The sequence below is a fragment of the Rattus norvegicus genome, chromosome 1 (assembly GCF_021556685.1).
Source record: "Rattus norvegicus strain SHRSP/BbbUtx chromosome 1, alternate assembly SHRSP_T2T, whole genome shotgun sequence".
In the NCBI taxonomy this organism is placed as follows: Eukaryota; Metazoa; Chordata; class Mammalia; order Rodentia; family Muridae; genus Rattus; species Rattus norvegicus.
This window is the reverse complement of record NC_141534.1, coordinates 173,817,044-173,830,895: the sequence shown is the minus strand read 5'-3', so window position 1 is coordinate 173,830,895 and position 13,852 is coordinate 173,817,044. Positions and strand designations below refer to the sequence as shown.

Below are 13,852 nucleotides of genomic sequence, written 5' to 3'. Positions count from 1 at the left end.
TGTCAGAATGGCTTAACTAAAAAACTCAGGTGACAACAGATGCTGGTGAGGATGTAGAGAAAAAGGACCACTCCTCCATTGTTGGTGGGATTGCAAGCTGATACAACCACTCTGGAAATCAGTATGGAGGTTCTCAGATAATTGGACATAGTACTACCTTAGGACCCAGCTATACCACTCCTGGGCATACATCCCAATAATGTTACAATGTATACCAAGGTCACATGCTCCACTATGTTCATAGCAGGCATATTATAATAGCCAGAAGCTGGATAGAATCAGATGTCCCTCAACAGAGGAATGCATACAGAAAAAAATTGGTTCATTTACACAATGGAGTGCTACTCAACTATTAAAATCAATGACTTCATGAAGTTCATAGACAAATGGATGGAACTAGAAAATCTCATCCTGAGTGAGGTAACCCAATCGCAGAAAACACACATAGTATGCTCTCAGTGATAAGTTCAAGAAGAACAACCAAAATGTGGTTGCTTTAGTCCTTCTTAGAGGGGGAATAAAATATTCATAGGAGGAGATACAGAGACATAGTTTTGAGCAGAGACCGAAGGTATGGCCAGTCAGAGATTTCTTCACCTGGGGATCCAGCCCATATTCACACAGTCACCGAACCCAGACATTATTGGGGATGCCAATAAGTGCATTTTGACAAGTCCTGATATAGCTGTCTCCTGAGTGGTTCTTCAAGAGCATGACATTGACCTGAGAACAGGGTCCCCATTGGAGAACTTAGAGAAAGAATTGATCCAGTTGAAGGGGTTTGCAACCCCATAATAAAGACAATACTAACCAACCAGTGATCCCTGGGACTAATCCACCATCCAAAGGGTATACACAGACAGACCTATGGCTCCAGCTGCAAATGTAGTAGAGGAAGGCCTTTTTGGGCACCAATGGGAGGAGAAACCCTTGGTCCTGCCAAGGCTCAACCCCCAGTGTATGTGATTGTTAGTGGTAGTAAGAAGAAAGGGATGGGTTGATGGGTGGTTGAATACCCTCATAGAAGCATGGAAAGTGGTTTGGGAAAGGCATTTATGGACAGGAAACCAGGAAAGGTGATAACATTTGAAATGTTAATAAATAAAAAAATCCAATGAAAAATCTTAAAACATAATGTGTTTTTCTGCTGTTTCTTATTAGAGGGCTTTTGTTATCATTATGCTGAAGACACTTTGTGCAGGAAACAGCTGATTACAATTCCTCATGCCAAAAAGGAAAGCATGGATAATACAATCAATAGAGAGGGAATCCCTCTGCAGTAAATGGTCTTTACCCTGTCATGATCATTGCATCATTAGAAATGTGTTTGTACACGTGTATGCAGCCAGTATGCCAAGGCTGCTGTTTACTGAAAGTTCAGATTTGTGTGTGTTCATAGAGAAGAATTCGGAGGAGAGACTGTTCTGTTGATCAAATGTGCAGTCTTGAAAGAAAAACTGAGGGCTGGAGAGATGGCTCAGTGGTTAAGAGCACTGACTGCTCGTTCAGAGGTCCTGAGTTCAATTCCCAGCAACCACATGGTGTCTCACAACCATCTGTAATGAGATCAGATGCCCTCTTCTGGTGTCTGAAGACAGCTACAGTGTACTTATAAATAATAAATAAATAAATAAATCTTAAAAAAAAGAAAAAATGAGTTCATTCAATCACAATAAAAGCACAAAAATTGAGAAAATAAAATAACATTTGGGTTAACTACAGCAGGTCCCCAAAATTGTCTACTTATTTTTAGCTGGAGAGCATCTGCAACCTTCCTATCAAGAACTGTTCAATTTGCCAATGGGTAATTTGTGATTATCTGTGAAGTGTATATGACAATGTGCTTTAAATGTGGAATATTCTTTCTATAGATGAAACACATTGTAATTTTGGCAGCATAATCAAAACTCTTTAATTACCAACCACCATAAACCCTGGAGGTTTATAGTATTTTTCATTGTCTCTCTTTGTCACTAGGATACAAATTGCATTAGGTAAGAACTTCGTTCTAGACTTTGTATTCATGGGATAGATTGGCTCTCCTGTGGTATTCTGAATCAAGTTTTGAACTCAAGTGAAAAAAAGCAATTGAAAATAAGGAGGGGTGAAAGAATAAAAACATTTATTTGTTTTATTAGTATAATTATTTTAACTAACATAATGGTGCCCATGAAATATTTAGATACTGTGTTTGGGCAAATCAAGGGAAGTAAAACAGATTCTAAATAACTGGATAAATAATTTCAGGATTAAAATAAAAATATATGGTGAGTTGTAGGAAATTGTCCACGTTTAGTTGAAGTACCAAGGAGTACCCTAGAGAACCTAGTGACTCATTCAGCCTGCTATACTTCTTTCTGTACCTTCATTCTTTCATCCTCTAGTGGATCCTAGTGGAGAGTCCACAATTTCGGTAGGTGCATAGTGTTCCTTGAAAGAGTAGCTACTTAGAGAATTCATTGTTCTTTGTTTTATCCTCACACCATGCATTTGCTAGTTTCTAAGTCAATCATAGCTTCTGAGGACCCAGAGTTCTATGCATGATCCGCCTCAGTGCAGCTTTCACCTCGTTATTCCTTAAGCTGTAGATGATGGGGTTCAACATTGGAGTGACGACTGTGTAGGAGAGTGATAGCATCTTTTTGTTCTCGGGGGAGGTGTTTGAGCGTGGCCGGAAATATGTGAGGATGGCAGTACTGTAGAAGAGGGAGACAACCAGGAGATGGGAGGAACAAGTGGAAAAGGCCTTGCGTTTTCCCTCAGCTGAAGGCATCCTGAAGATGGTGGCGAGGATGCGGACATAGGAACCCAGGATCAGTAAGAAAGGAAAGAGGATGAACAGAACCGTGGCTGTCAGAGCCTCCAGTTCAAACAGGGAGGTATCAGCACAGACCAGGGCTATGACAGGGGGGCTGTCACAAAAGAAGTGGTTTACGGTGTTAGGACCACAAAAAGGGAAACTGAAAATCCATGTGGTTTGCACAGTGGCCACCGGGAACCCCGAGAACCAAGAGGCAGCTGCTAGCTGGGCACAGGACCTGCAGCTCATGATTATTGGGTAGTGCAAGGGATCACAGATAGCCATGTAGCGGTCATATGCCATTGTGGCCAGGAGGCAGCACTCAGCAGCCCCAAAGAAAAAGAAGAAATACATCTGAGTAGCACAGCCAAGGAAGGAGATGGATTTGTCTTGCAGTATCAGAGTACTCAGCATCTTGGGCACAATGACCAAGTTGAAGCCTATTTCCAAGAAGGATAAGTTTCTAAGGAAGAAGTACATGGGACTTTGTAGAGCAGAGTCAGCTGTAGTAACCAGGATGATGAGGACATTGCCCAAGAGTGTAACTAGGTAAATGATCAAAAACAGGAGAAATAGTAGAGCTTGTATTTCATAAGACAAGCTTGAGAAGCTGGTAAGAATAAATTCCTTGACGGTTGTCCAGTTTCCCCAGGTCATTCTTTAGTATGATTTCATTGGAAATTCAAGATTCAGGAATGTAGAAAAATTCCACATGTTAAGTTAAAGCTTACATTTTATTCTAAATAGGGAACTTCTTGTGGTTCTGTATTCTACATTTGCTGTGACTATTGAATATCAAGCATTCATTCTCTCTGAAATGCATGAAATGATTTTGACTATTGAGTTCCTGATTGTTCTGAAAATACCCTGCTTTTTCCTTCCAATTAAACTGACATGCATTATATGTATTTGTACATTCCAAGCTTTTCACTGTTCTGTGGAGAAGACATGAAGGCACAACTCCACTTACTTTCTTGCCGTAGCACTCTTCAGTTGTCAGTAGGTTAATAAAGACAGTTGTTTTTAAAGTGAGTGGTTTTGATGTACAAAGGAAGACGATGAAGTTCAACTTGGTTCACTTTGCATAGTAAAAGAGGAGAAAACACAAAAAGAAACAGTTATAATGATTAAATGGAAATGATTCTTGAGTAGTCCTAAAACAGTACCAATATCCAAACCCTATATATTAATAAATATTTAATATTATTTCAGAAAGCCCCTTTTATATACTCACCAAGACTTACAGCACAGAGGTGAACATATATGCATCTCAGGGAGGAAGAACTCTCAAAGTTTCTGTACGTGAGCAAAGAACATAGTTGAGATGACATCAGCCCCATGTGACAATCCTGATGTGTTAGGTAAGCCTTCACATTATCTCCTCTTGGCTATCTTGTGCTTGGCTATTGAGATGTTTGATGGTCATACATAACATGTTAATAAAGTCTACCCCAGATGTCAGTACTAAGGAAGACTTTCTAAGAGAAAGCAATAGAAGATTTCATTAATAACAAAGTTTCAAAATTGAAAGTCTCAGATTTTGATGATGAGAATCTTAGAAAAAGAAACAAAATTAAAATGTGTAGCATGTTGTCCTATGCATTGCATTTTCTCAATAAAATTCAGCCATGATGATTATGACAGTTGATGGTATCTTTGCTTTCTAAGAAGCAAATCTATCCAAACCATTGCTCAAACTCTCTTTACCCCCCACTATTCAAATTTCTAAGACAAAAGAATAAGAATTATTCAATAATTGCCAATTGTGTTCTGTGTGGTTGTCATCAAAAGTCATAATTGATGACGACTGATAATCTCTGCTCTTGTAGAAACAGCCTTCTCAATGATTACATACATAAGTAGCAAGTTTTTCTGGTAGAATGTGTGCTGTGTGGGCCGTGAGTATGAACAATGCTGCACAATAAAGTCATCAGGGAGCAAGGCATTTGGGTGTAGAGACTGTTAGAAATGCCTCCTTGAAAAGAAGACACCCAAGTACCATGTAGGTTCAAGAGTTCAGCATAGAAAGGTCAGAAGGAAAGGTAAATATAAAATGGGGATACTTAATGATTTTGCTGATTGATGTTTATTAAAAAATCCCCATCCTTGGTTTCTCCAGGTGGGCTTCTGTTTCCTTATTTTTAATTTTTGGGCACTTTTCCCTCTGTTTATCTGTTTTGTCCTATGCTGACATGTTAATTTTTTGATATATCACATCACATCATATCATATCATATCATATATCGTATCATATCATTCTCTTAGAAGATAGTTTGTGTTATAATGAGAGACAGAAAGGGTGTGTGTGGTGGACAAATCTGGATGGGAGAGAAATTGTGAGGGAAATTTGGTAGGGTAGAGGGAAAAGAAATAGAAATTAGTATAAATCATATGAGAAAAATGTCTTCAATAAGAAAAGAATAACAATGAAAAGAAGCCTTCTTTAATATTTGTTTACATAGCAACAGATGATTTATGACATACAAGCTATAGGTTTTACAACTTCATTAGAGATTTAGCAAATATTCTGGTAGAACATTGTTGAATAATTTAAAAGCAATCTAGTGAAGTCTAGCCATGACCAGTGTTAGGTTGAACTGTTGTAAACACAATTTTCTAAGGGCACATGGTCATATGACTGCAGTTAGATACTGGAAAACAAGTGAAAGGAAAGAAAACAGTTATCAAAGGAACACTTAGAAAAGTTTAGGAACTTCACACCCGACGAGTTATTGCTCTCTGGCTTTCAAGCAGGCATAGACTCCCGTTAAAGCACAGACAGGGAATGGCAATGCTGAAGTCAAATAGGATTTGGATGGAAAGAAAGATAAGGTCTTTGAGTTATCATCATACAGTTTTGCTTGTCTCCTGTTTTCTGAAATGCCTCCAGCTGCATCTTCCTGAGGACTCAGGGTTGCAAGAGACTTGAAAAAAAAAAACCCTAAATTTCTCATCTACCTCCTTCCCTGTAGTTGTAATTATGTACTTTCATTCACTTGTTTTGATCCCTTGCCAGCCTTCCACTTAATACTTTCTTCTTTTGAGCTATTTTTTCCTCTCTTTCATTCAGGCCCATCATCTTCCAGTTCTCTTTTAGATTCTGTTTCCACACTATGAAGAGAAAGGGCAGGAGAGAAGTCACTGGGTAGATATTGAAAATGGCCTTTCTGTAGCTGAGGTTCTATTTGTGAAGATATTATCAGTGCAATAGAATTCAGTTTCCTTTAGGTATTGAACAGTGAATACAGAACTTTTATTGATTGTGCTTGTGACATAGACACAGAGTGTGCTATAGCAGGAAGTGAAAGTAATGGAGAAACTTAGTTGAGGTTGGTGGCTTGCATAGTGACACCTCTCTGTTCACAGTGTCTCCTTTCAGGACTAGCACCTTGGAGATTCTGTGTTTTGTAAAAGACAGAAGAACTAGAAAAATACTAAAGAGTGTTGAGCAAAATTGCCATATTAAATGTTGATTTTATTCCACACAGATTTATCAGCAAGGACTCTGTTTTCAGTGCAGGTCAGAGTACTGAGGGTAAGATAACTTTTAAACCATCATAAAATTGGACACTGACATAACTGATGCTATTTTTTCTGATACGTAAGACTAAAAGCAATATTACTACCTGTCAGGGTGATATTGAAGGACCAACTGAAATGATATATATGCAAACACACACTGAATATTTTAAAGCACATTTCACCATTACTTCACACATTTCTCAGAATACGTATTTTGTCAAGTTCTATAAAATTCCACATACTTCACCAGTGTCTCCAATCTCTCTTCCCATCTCTTAGATATTTGTCAAAGAAGACATATTTTGGTGATGATTTGTCTTATTTACAAAAGCTTGTGAGTCTATGCCACCAACCCCTTGTCCTTTACTCACCTCTTGTCAGTGACATCTGTTAATGTAAATTTTGGAAGAACTTTCCTTTGTGACATTCACTGTGGAGAACCATCAGGCTATTTGTGACTTCAGAAGAGCCCTTAAGTTTGGTTTTGACTGTGCCACTTATTCCAGATAAACACTAGGTAGTCTCAGTCAGTAATTGCAAAGACTCTCTGGGCTAGGCTTGTTTCGTTCTCAATATCTAGTAGACTCTGGGTTGTGCCACTGTCAAGTTCTGCAAGATGCTTTGTTTCAGGGCCATGCCAGTCACTTCAGGTATATCTTGTGCACTGGCTGGGCCAGGTCTTATAAACAGGCTCTGAGCTCTGCAGTGCTCATCACTCCAGAGATACTGCACTTTGCCTATGTCTGTTACTCTGGAGGATTCCAGTCTGAGTCTCAAGACTATTTCATTCCCTTATGTTTATCATAACCAATTGATTTCCCTTAATGTTTCCTCCTCTTTAAAATGACATGTTTCAAAAATACCTTTTAAGTATTATTTAATTTTAAGTTTCTCCTTGAAGCATTAACTGTATCTGACTTGTTCATTATTGTTTCTTGGTTACAAACATGGCACCTGCAACCAAAAATAAAGTGAGAATAGTTAGGGATACTTACTCTCTCTGTCATTTTCCCTCTCATCCTTTCCCTCAACACCGATTTCATTCTAGCATTTGCAAGAGGACCATTTATAATACAGGTCCTCATAAAGAAGAAATGTATAGGGTCCACTTGGAACTTCATTTATCAGATGCTTATCACATAACTGGTGCTAAGTATTTAGTAGTAAATGGCCACCTCTTAATGGGGTATAAAGTTTAGAAGGAAAACAAACAAAGGAATCTTATAAAATAGGAAATTACAATCATGAATGTGCATTTAGGAGAAAATGATACAGCAACAAAAGCACCATTGGCTTTTTTTTTCTTTAGATATAAACCATGAGCATGAGGGAACAATTATTATGGGAAAATTATTATTCCTTGTGAGTCAGCTGAAGAAATATATGGGGAAGGGGAAGAAAGATGCCTTTAAGAAGTCAACAGTCTGTGTATTGTCTTGGTCACATCCACAAGGTCACTGCATCTAAGTGGGGGATGAGGAAACAGAACTGTCACTCTTCTGTATAAGGGTTTGTGTGGTTTTGAATCCATTGCAGAAATAACATGTCATGAAAAGTATTGCTCAAGAAAGGAAAATACTTACCTCTTCTTATGTGTTAGTATGTATCACTGCTGTTGAGAAATACCTATCAGTGGAAGATGAGTCTGAATATAATTAGTTTAAACATAACATAAGAGTATCCATGGAAAACTCATACTGCTGGGTAGGCATTGAATTTCGAATTTGGAGAAGTTATCTCATCCAGCTCCCTTAGATTTAAAGTTTCAGTGATCCTTACTTTTTTAAAAGTGTTTTTGTTTGGTGTTTTGGTTAAAGGGTTTGCAGTTTTGTTTTGTTTTGTTTTTGTTTTTTTCTTAACTCAAAATCATAGATGATGGAGATTCCTGAAGGGATGATTGTAGAGATGATAACTGGTATACTTTCCATTCAATCCTCTTGGGCCAGTCTTTCTCTTTGTGGAGAATTCTACACAATAATATGATGAAATATGATCTTATCAGTCCCTATTTCTCTAACTCTCCATATGAGCATCACTACATGTTCCTTTTCAATTTAAGGCTTTTTTTTGGTTATTTTTGAAAACCCACTAAGTGCAATCGGTACTCCCTATTTGTGTATGGGTATGGGCTATCCACCAGGAGCATGGAAAACTTATCACTGGGAGCAACTTTAATAAAATGGTTGTACCTTCTTCCAGCAGCTATCAGGTTCCAATACATTATCATGAAAGAGTAGGGCCTGGAGTATACATTCATTTCCATCCTGGAATTGTGGTTGTCTTGACCTTATCCAGGTCTTGTCTGGTAATCAATTTATTTGCTATGAGTTCATTAATGCAAGAGCTATGCCATGCCTAGAAGATAACCTTTTACAGTATCCAACCCCACCCTCTAGCTCTTACATTCTTTCTCTGGGCCAATTTTACAGACTCTGTGAATCTTTTCCTTTAGAAACTTTAATTTTACAAATCAAGGTAATACACATTTATAATTTAAAATTTACCACATTCCTAAACTTGGTACAAGCTTTTCTTTCAGATTTTCTGGTACCTATAGAAGAATGTCCTTGAATCCTAAAATCCTTCTGAGCTTGAGGTTTCTGGAAGAATGCTCTCTCCTCTTTATCGTATATGATCCATAGGAAGGATAAAGATTTGCTTATGCCTCACTGTTTCATGGAGGATCAGACTGATGCCAGGATTTCATATGAAATCAAAGCTAAGCTTCATACTTTCTCCTCTCTACTACAATTGCTCTACTCAATTATGTCATTGGTAATCAAGTTTTCGTCTTGACTTTCTGACTCTGTAACCAATGTGTGCTGATCATTGCTGGGTCCCGCAGCAAGTGATGTTCCTCTTGGTTTTGTGTTCTAAACAAACAGAAGAACAGGCAAGAAGAGAAATCCCGTGTAACCCCAGCTTTTACATAGTTTGTGTGTCTTCTCCAGCCTTTCAGGACACTTTAGTTTTGCTGTAAGGCCTGGTCTTTCTCCAGACTTGTCCCTGGTATTTGGAGTAGCACAATTAGCGATATGCCGTCTACAATCACTTCCCATAAACTCTTCTTTAAAGATTATTTTGAATTAATTTATTCTCATACTACTTCAACATAGCATCATTTGTAAAGCTGGAGTATCCCATTAATTTGTAAATTTTTATACTATAAAAGTCAAAGATGGGGCAGTGCTCACTTAATGTACAAATCTGAGTACAAATCTCTAGCATCCTTGTAAAATCCCTTACATGACAATATGTGGCTGTAATCCTAAGACTGACGGGGTGGGGAGCAAAATCCTGCAGGTCCCAGGAGCTTGCTAGCCAGCCAACCTATCCAAAATGATATGCTTCTGCTGTAATGACAGATACTGTCTCAAAGAAACAAGGGAGAGAATGATAGAGGAACATACTCAATGACCTCTTCTCCCCTCTACATGTATGCAGTTGCAGGCACAGGTGAATTTACCCAGCCCAATACAAAACACAACACACATTTTATAATTTAAAATTTTATTGTACAAAGTAATTATATACTCAACGTTGAACTAATTATTAAGTCTTGCATTTTGAGTTTTCATGGATATTCTTTTTGAATCATTTGAAATAATACCTATACCTTAGTTTCCACCCACAGCTTGGGATACACCTTGATTGATTTGGTTTTGGTTTCTGGGATACGGTATTGACTTTCATGATCATCTGTAGGATGTCTCACTAGATTAGACTACCTCATTCATCTACCTCAACATCTAATGTTCTATTGGAAATACCATCGGAATTTCTGTTCTACTTGTTGTTGTGCATGTTAAATATCTACTGATTATTGCATTGTGTTGTATTGTGTATCTACACATCAAGTGTTATTATGACAATACTCTGGATTTGAAATTCTATAGTTTTTACTAGGCTCTAATTCTATCCATATATTCCTAGTGTTTTTTTGTAGTTCTGTGGAATATAAGGCTTTTGATATACCTAAACAGAATGAAGTTTTAGTTTTCAAAGAATTAAAAAGTATTTCAAGAAAAGCTAGATTGTAAAATAAATGCACAAAAGTATTTATAAAGTTGAAATTATTGATAAAGTTGGAATTTAAGCACAAATGAATTGAATAGTACAGAGTGTATGATAAATTGTAGTGAATAATTGAAAGATGGATGAATTTGACCAAATAATGGTTTCAGGCTTTGAAGAGAAACAGTGGAATATTAAGACATTACCTGTGTTAATTATCTGAAGTATGTATTCAGAGGTTCAAATGAAATGTGTACCTTTCCTCTCATATACTCCTCTATTTTTCCTCACTCTTCAAGATTTATTTTATTTAATTAAAAATTCACTGAACTTATTATTCAAATGAAATAGTCAATATCAATTTATCATAATAAATATTCTTAATGAAATAAACATACTAAAAACCTGCTGGTGATAATTTTAATGGATTGATATTTTCATTATGTAATATTATTCTTGCATTTATATTTTGCCCCAGAAATTAATTTTCTAGATTTACATCTGTCATACATATCATTAGAAATAAAAGACATGTGCAAAAAGCTGATTTTGATGGCAAATTTTGTAACAGTAAATGATTAAATAAATAAATGACTCATCTATAAAATAAAGTGCCATGAGGTTATGAAAGGAATAGTAGGGAGGAATTTGAAGATTATAACTTCATCCTGAAACATACAGGCCATGGTATTTTGTCCATAGAAAATTCTGGACCAAACAAACACAAATAGTTTTGAGTTTCATTTGCCATACCATGATGAATAATAAATATGTGTTCATTGGAAAGGTGAAAACCATCGGCAATTTGGGAGCAGGGAAGACTTGGAATGACCAGAATGACACCATGGGTAGCCCTAATACTTTTGCCCTGTGGATATCTTAACCACTACTCAATCCTTCAGGAGATTCCCACCTCATCTGACCACACTATTCATGGTTCATCTCACTATAGTTCTCTGGGTTCCTTTTTTCTTTATTCACCTCAAAGTCTAGGTGATTTAAGAGTTAAGTTCATGACTATTAATAGAAAATGAACAAGAAAATTAAAGATAGAGTTTGTGATTATATCATTAGCAAGTAAAGTAAATTTTGTGTAGATTGCAATAATATGTCTAAACTATATTAGTGGGTATTTTCATCTTCCAATGAGATTTCCAAAACCCACATTGGCAACCGGAATTCATCACAATAGAGATCAATAGGTAGATATAAGTCACAAATATATGCTCTCCATTCAGCAAATATTAACCTTACCTTTAAATGTCTACAGGATCAATTTTCTGAGGGCCAGGGCCTTGTGAAAGGTCCTGCTGAGGGCATTCTTCACCTCATTATTTCTTAGGCTATAGATGATTGGGTTCAGCAGAGGAGTCACAACAGTGTAGGACAATGATAACAACTTTTTGCTTTCAGGAGAATTATTTGATTTAGGCCTAAAATAAGTGAGGCTTAAAGACACATAGAAAAGAGAGACAACAAGCAGATGTGAGGAGCAGGTGGAGAAGGCTTTGTGCTTCCCTTGAGCTGATGGAATCTTGAGGATGGAAGCTACAATGAGAGTGTAGGAACAAAGGATCAGCAGGCAGGGTATCATGACCACCAAAATGGTTCCGACAATGGCATAGACCTCAAACCGTGCTGTATTTGCACAGACCAGCTTCAGCACAGGTGGGCTGTCACAGAAGAAGTGGTTCACCTTGTTGTTGGCACAGAATGGAAATCTGAAGAGCCATGTGGTCTGCACAGTGGCTACAGGGAATCCTGGAAACCAGGAAGCAGCAGCCAGTTTGACACGTGTCCCTTGGTTCATGATGATTGGGTAATGTAAGGGACTGCAGATGGCTACATAGCGGTCATATGCCATGGTGGCCAGGAGGAAACATTCAGCCACTCCGAAGAAGAAGAAGAAATACATTTGAGTGGCACAGCCAAGGAAGGAGATGCTTGTGTCCTGGGCAATAAGGGTCCCCAACATTTTGGGTACAATGACCATGTTGAAGCCAATCTCTAAGAAGGATAAGTTCCTGAGGAAGAAATACATGGGGCTTTGCAGCATGGGGTCAGCTAAGGTCACCAGAATGATGAGGCTATTTCCGATCAGAGTGACTAAATAGATGGCTAGAAAGGCCAGGAATAGAACATCCTGTATTTCAGAAGACAGAGAAGAGAAGCTCATGAGGACAAACTCAGTTACTCTTGTCTGGTTTCCTGCAGCCATGGCTATGGCCAAAAATCTCCTGTGCTCATAAAGACAGATTCTTGAGCACAAAAATCAGATTTTGGATTCTTTTTCTCCAGATTACTGATTAATTTCATGGAAAGAGCCAGAGTAAGGATCCTTGGGAAGAAGAAGACAAATTCTTAGTGCATAAGCTTAGACATGCCTGAATGAACTTCTGAAGTTGATTTTTTTTCCAGATTGTACATGAACATCTAGAAAGGCCAAGCATAGGTAGAGACCTGAATTTGTAGAAAGGGCATTGAAGAATATATTTTTGGAGATGTGATGGTCCTTAATGCACCCTAACAATTCAGAAATATATCCATGGTCAATAATTTACAAAAGTATATCAAATAGAAATTTATCAAGGCTCTAGAAATCAAAAAATAAAAGTAGCTAGGTCAAGTAATGATTTTTTTATAATCTTTTTGAGACTTGACTTTGAGAGGTGAATGATGGGCTAACAGCTATTGAAAACAGCTTATGCTCTCTCTTCCCCTGAAAATTCTATTTCTGTGTGAACACTTTAACCTCAGAGTAATGGTGAAAAATCAAGAAAGAACATATATGTCCTTTTCCACACACAGATTTGCAGCTGTACTGTGTTGCCTTGTTTGGCATATGGAGTAGAGGATGGCCCTATTGGGCACCGATGGGAGGAGAATCCACGGTCCTGCCAATGCATGATGCCCTAGTGTGGGGGGAATGTCAAGGGAGGAGTTGGGAATGGGTGAGCGGGTGGGTGTGTGGGTAAACATCCTCATAGAATCAGGGGGGAGGGGGATAGGATCGGGGGTTTATGGACCGGAAACTGGGAACTGGATAACATTTAAAATGAAAATAAAAAAAAATCCAATAAAGAAAAATAAAATCAACCAGTTCAGGAGGTTCCTTAGACGTAATTGGATCCTCTTTCATTCTAATTTTGTTGCTTATCAACAAGTACTTAGTGTCACTGCTGCAATTCATGATATTGAATTCTAAGAAAACACGATATGATAAAGTTGGAAAATAAATATAGTAAACTATATATATACGTTTAGGGAATCAGCATAAGAAAAAAAAGAAAAACATGAAAAGTGAAAGAAACTTAGATTCTGGGTGTGACTGGTCATACCTATGTTCCCAGCATTTGGGAGGCTGAGGCAGGTGATGGCCGTGTGTTCCAGGCAAATCTGGAACGTTTGTGAGTTCTAGATTAACCTGTATTAGAGAGTAAGGCTTCTCTTTTAAAAGTAAACTAAACAAACAAACCAGGAAAAAAATCCCACAAACCAACATTTTTAGAGAAAAAA

At 37.6% G+C, this 13,852-nt stretch overlaps 2 protein-coding genes across 2 annotated transcripts; both read right to left on the bottom strand.

The window, feature by feature from the left end:
* Positions 1-2,509: 2,509 nt before the first annotated feature.
* Or10a4 (olfactory receptor family 10 subfamily A member 4) lies at positions 2,510-3,457 on the bottom strand. The gene has a single exon (NM_001000206.1). It carries the CDS (start codon positions 3,455-3,457, stop codon positions 2,510-2,512), a length of 948 nt encoding a protein of 315 aa, NP_001000206.1.
* An 8,143-nt stretch (positions 3,458-11,600) lies between these two features.
* Or10a2 (olfactory receptor family 10 subfamily A member 2) lies at positions 11,601-12,554 on the bottom strand. Its single transcript, NM_001000205.1, has one exon. It carries the CDS (start codon positions 12,552-12,554, stop codon positions 11,601-11,603), a length of 954 nt encoding a protein of 317 aa, NP_001000205.1.
* Positions 12,555-13,852: the final 1,298 nt, after the last annotated feature.

Bases quoted from the DNA above. Each gene is read 5' to 3' on its own strand.
- Or10a4 (NM_001000206.1), bottom strand. From the start codon at position 3,457: ATGACCTGGGGAAACTGGACAACCGTCAAGGAATTTATTCTTACCAGC.
- Or10a2 (NM_001000205.1), bottom strand. From the start codon at position 12,554: ATGGCTGCAGGAAACCAGACAAGAGTAACTGAGTTTGTCCTCATGAGC.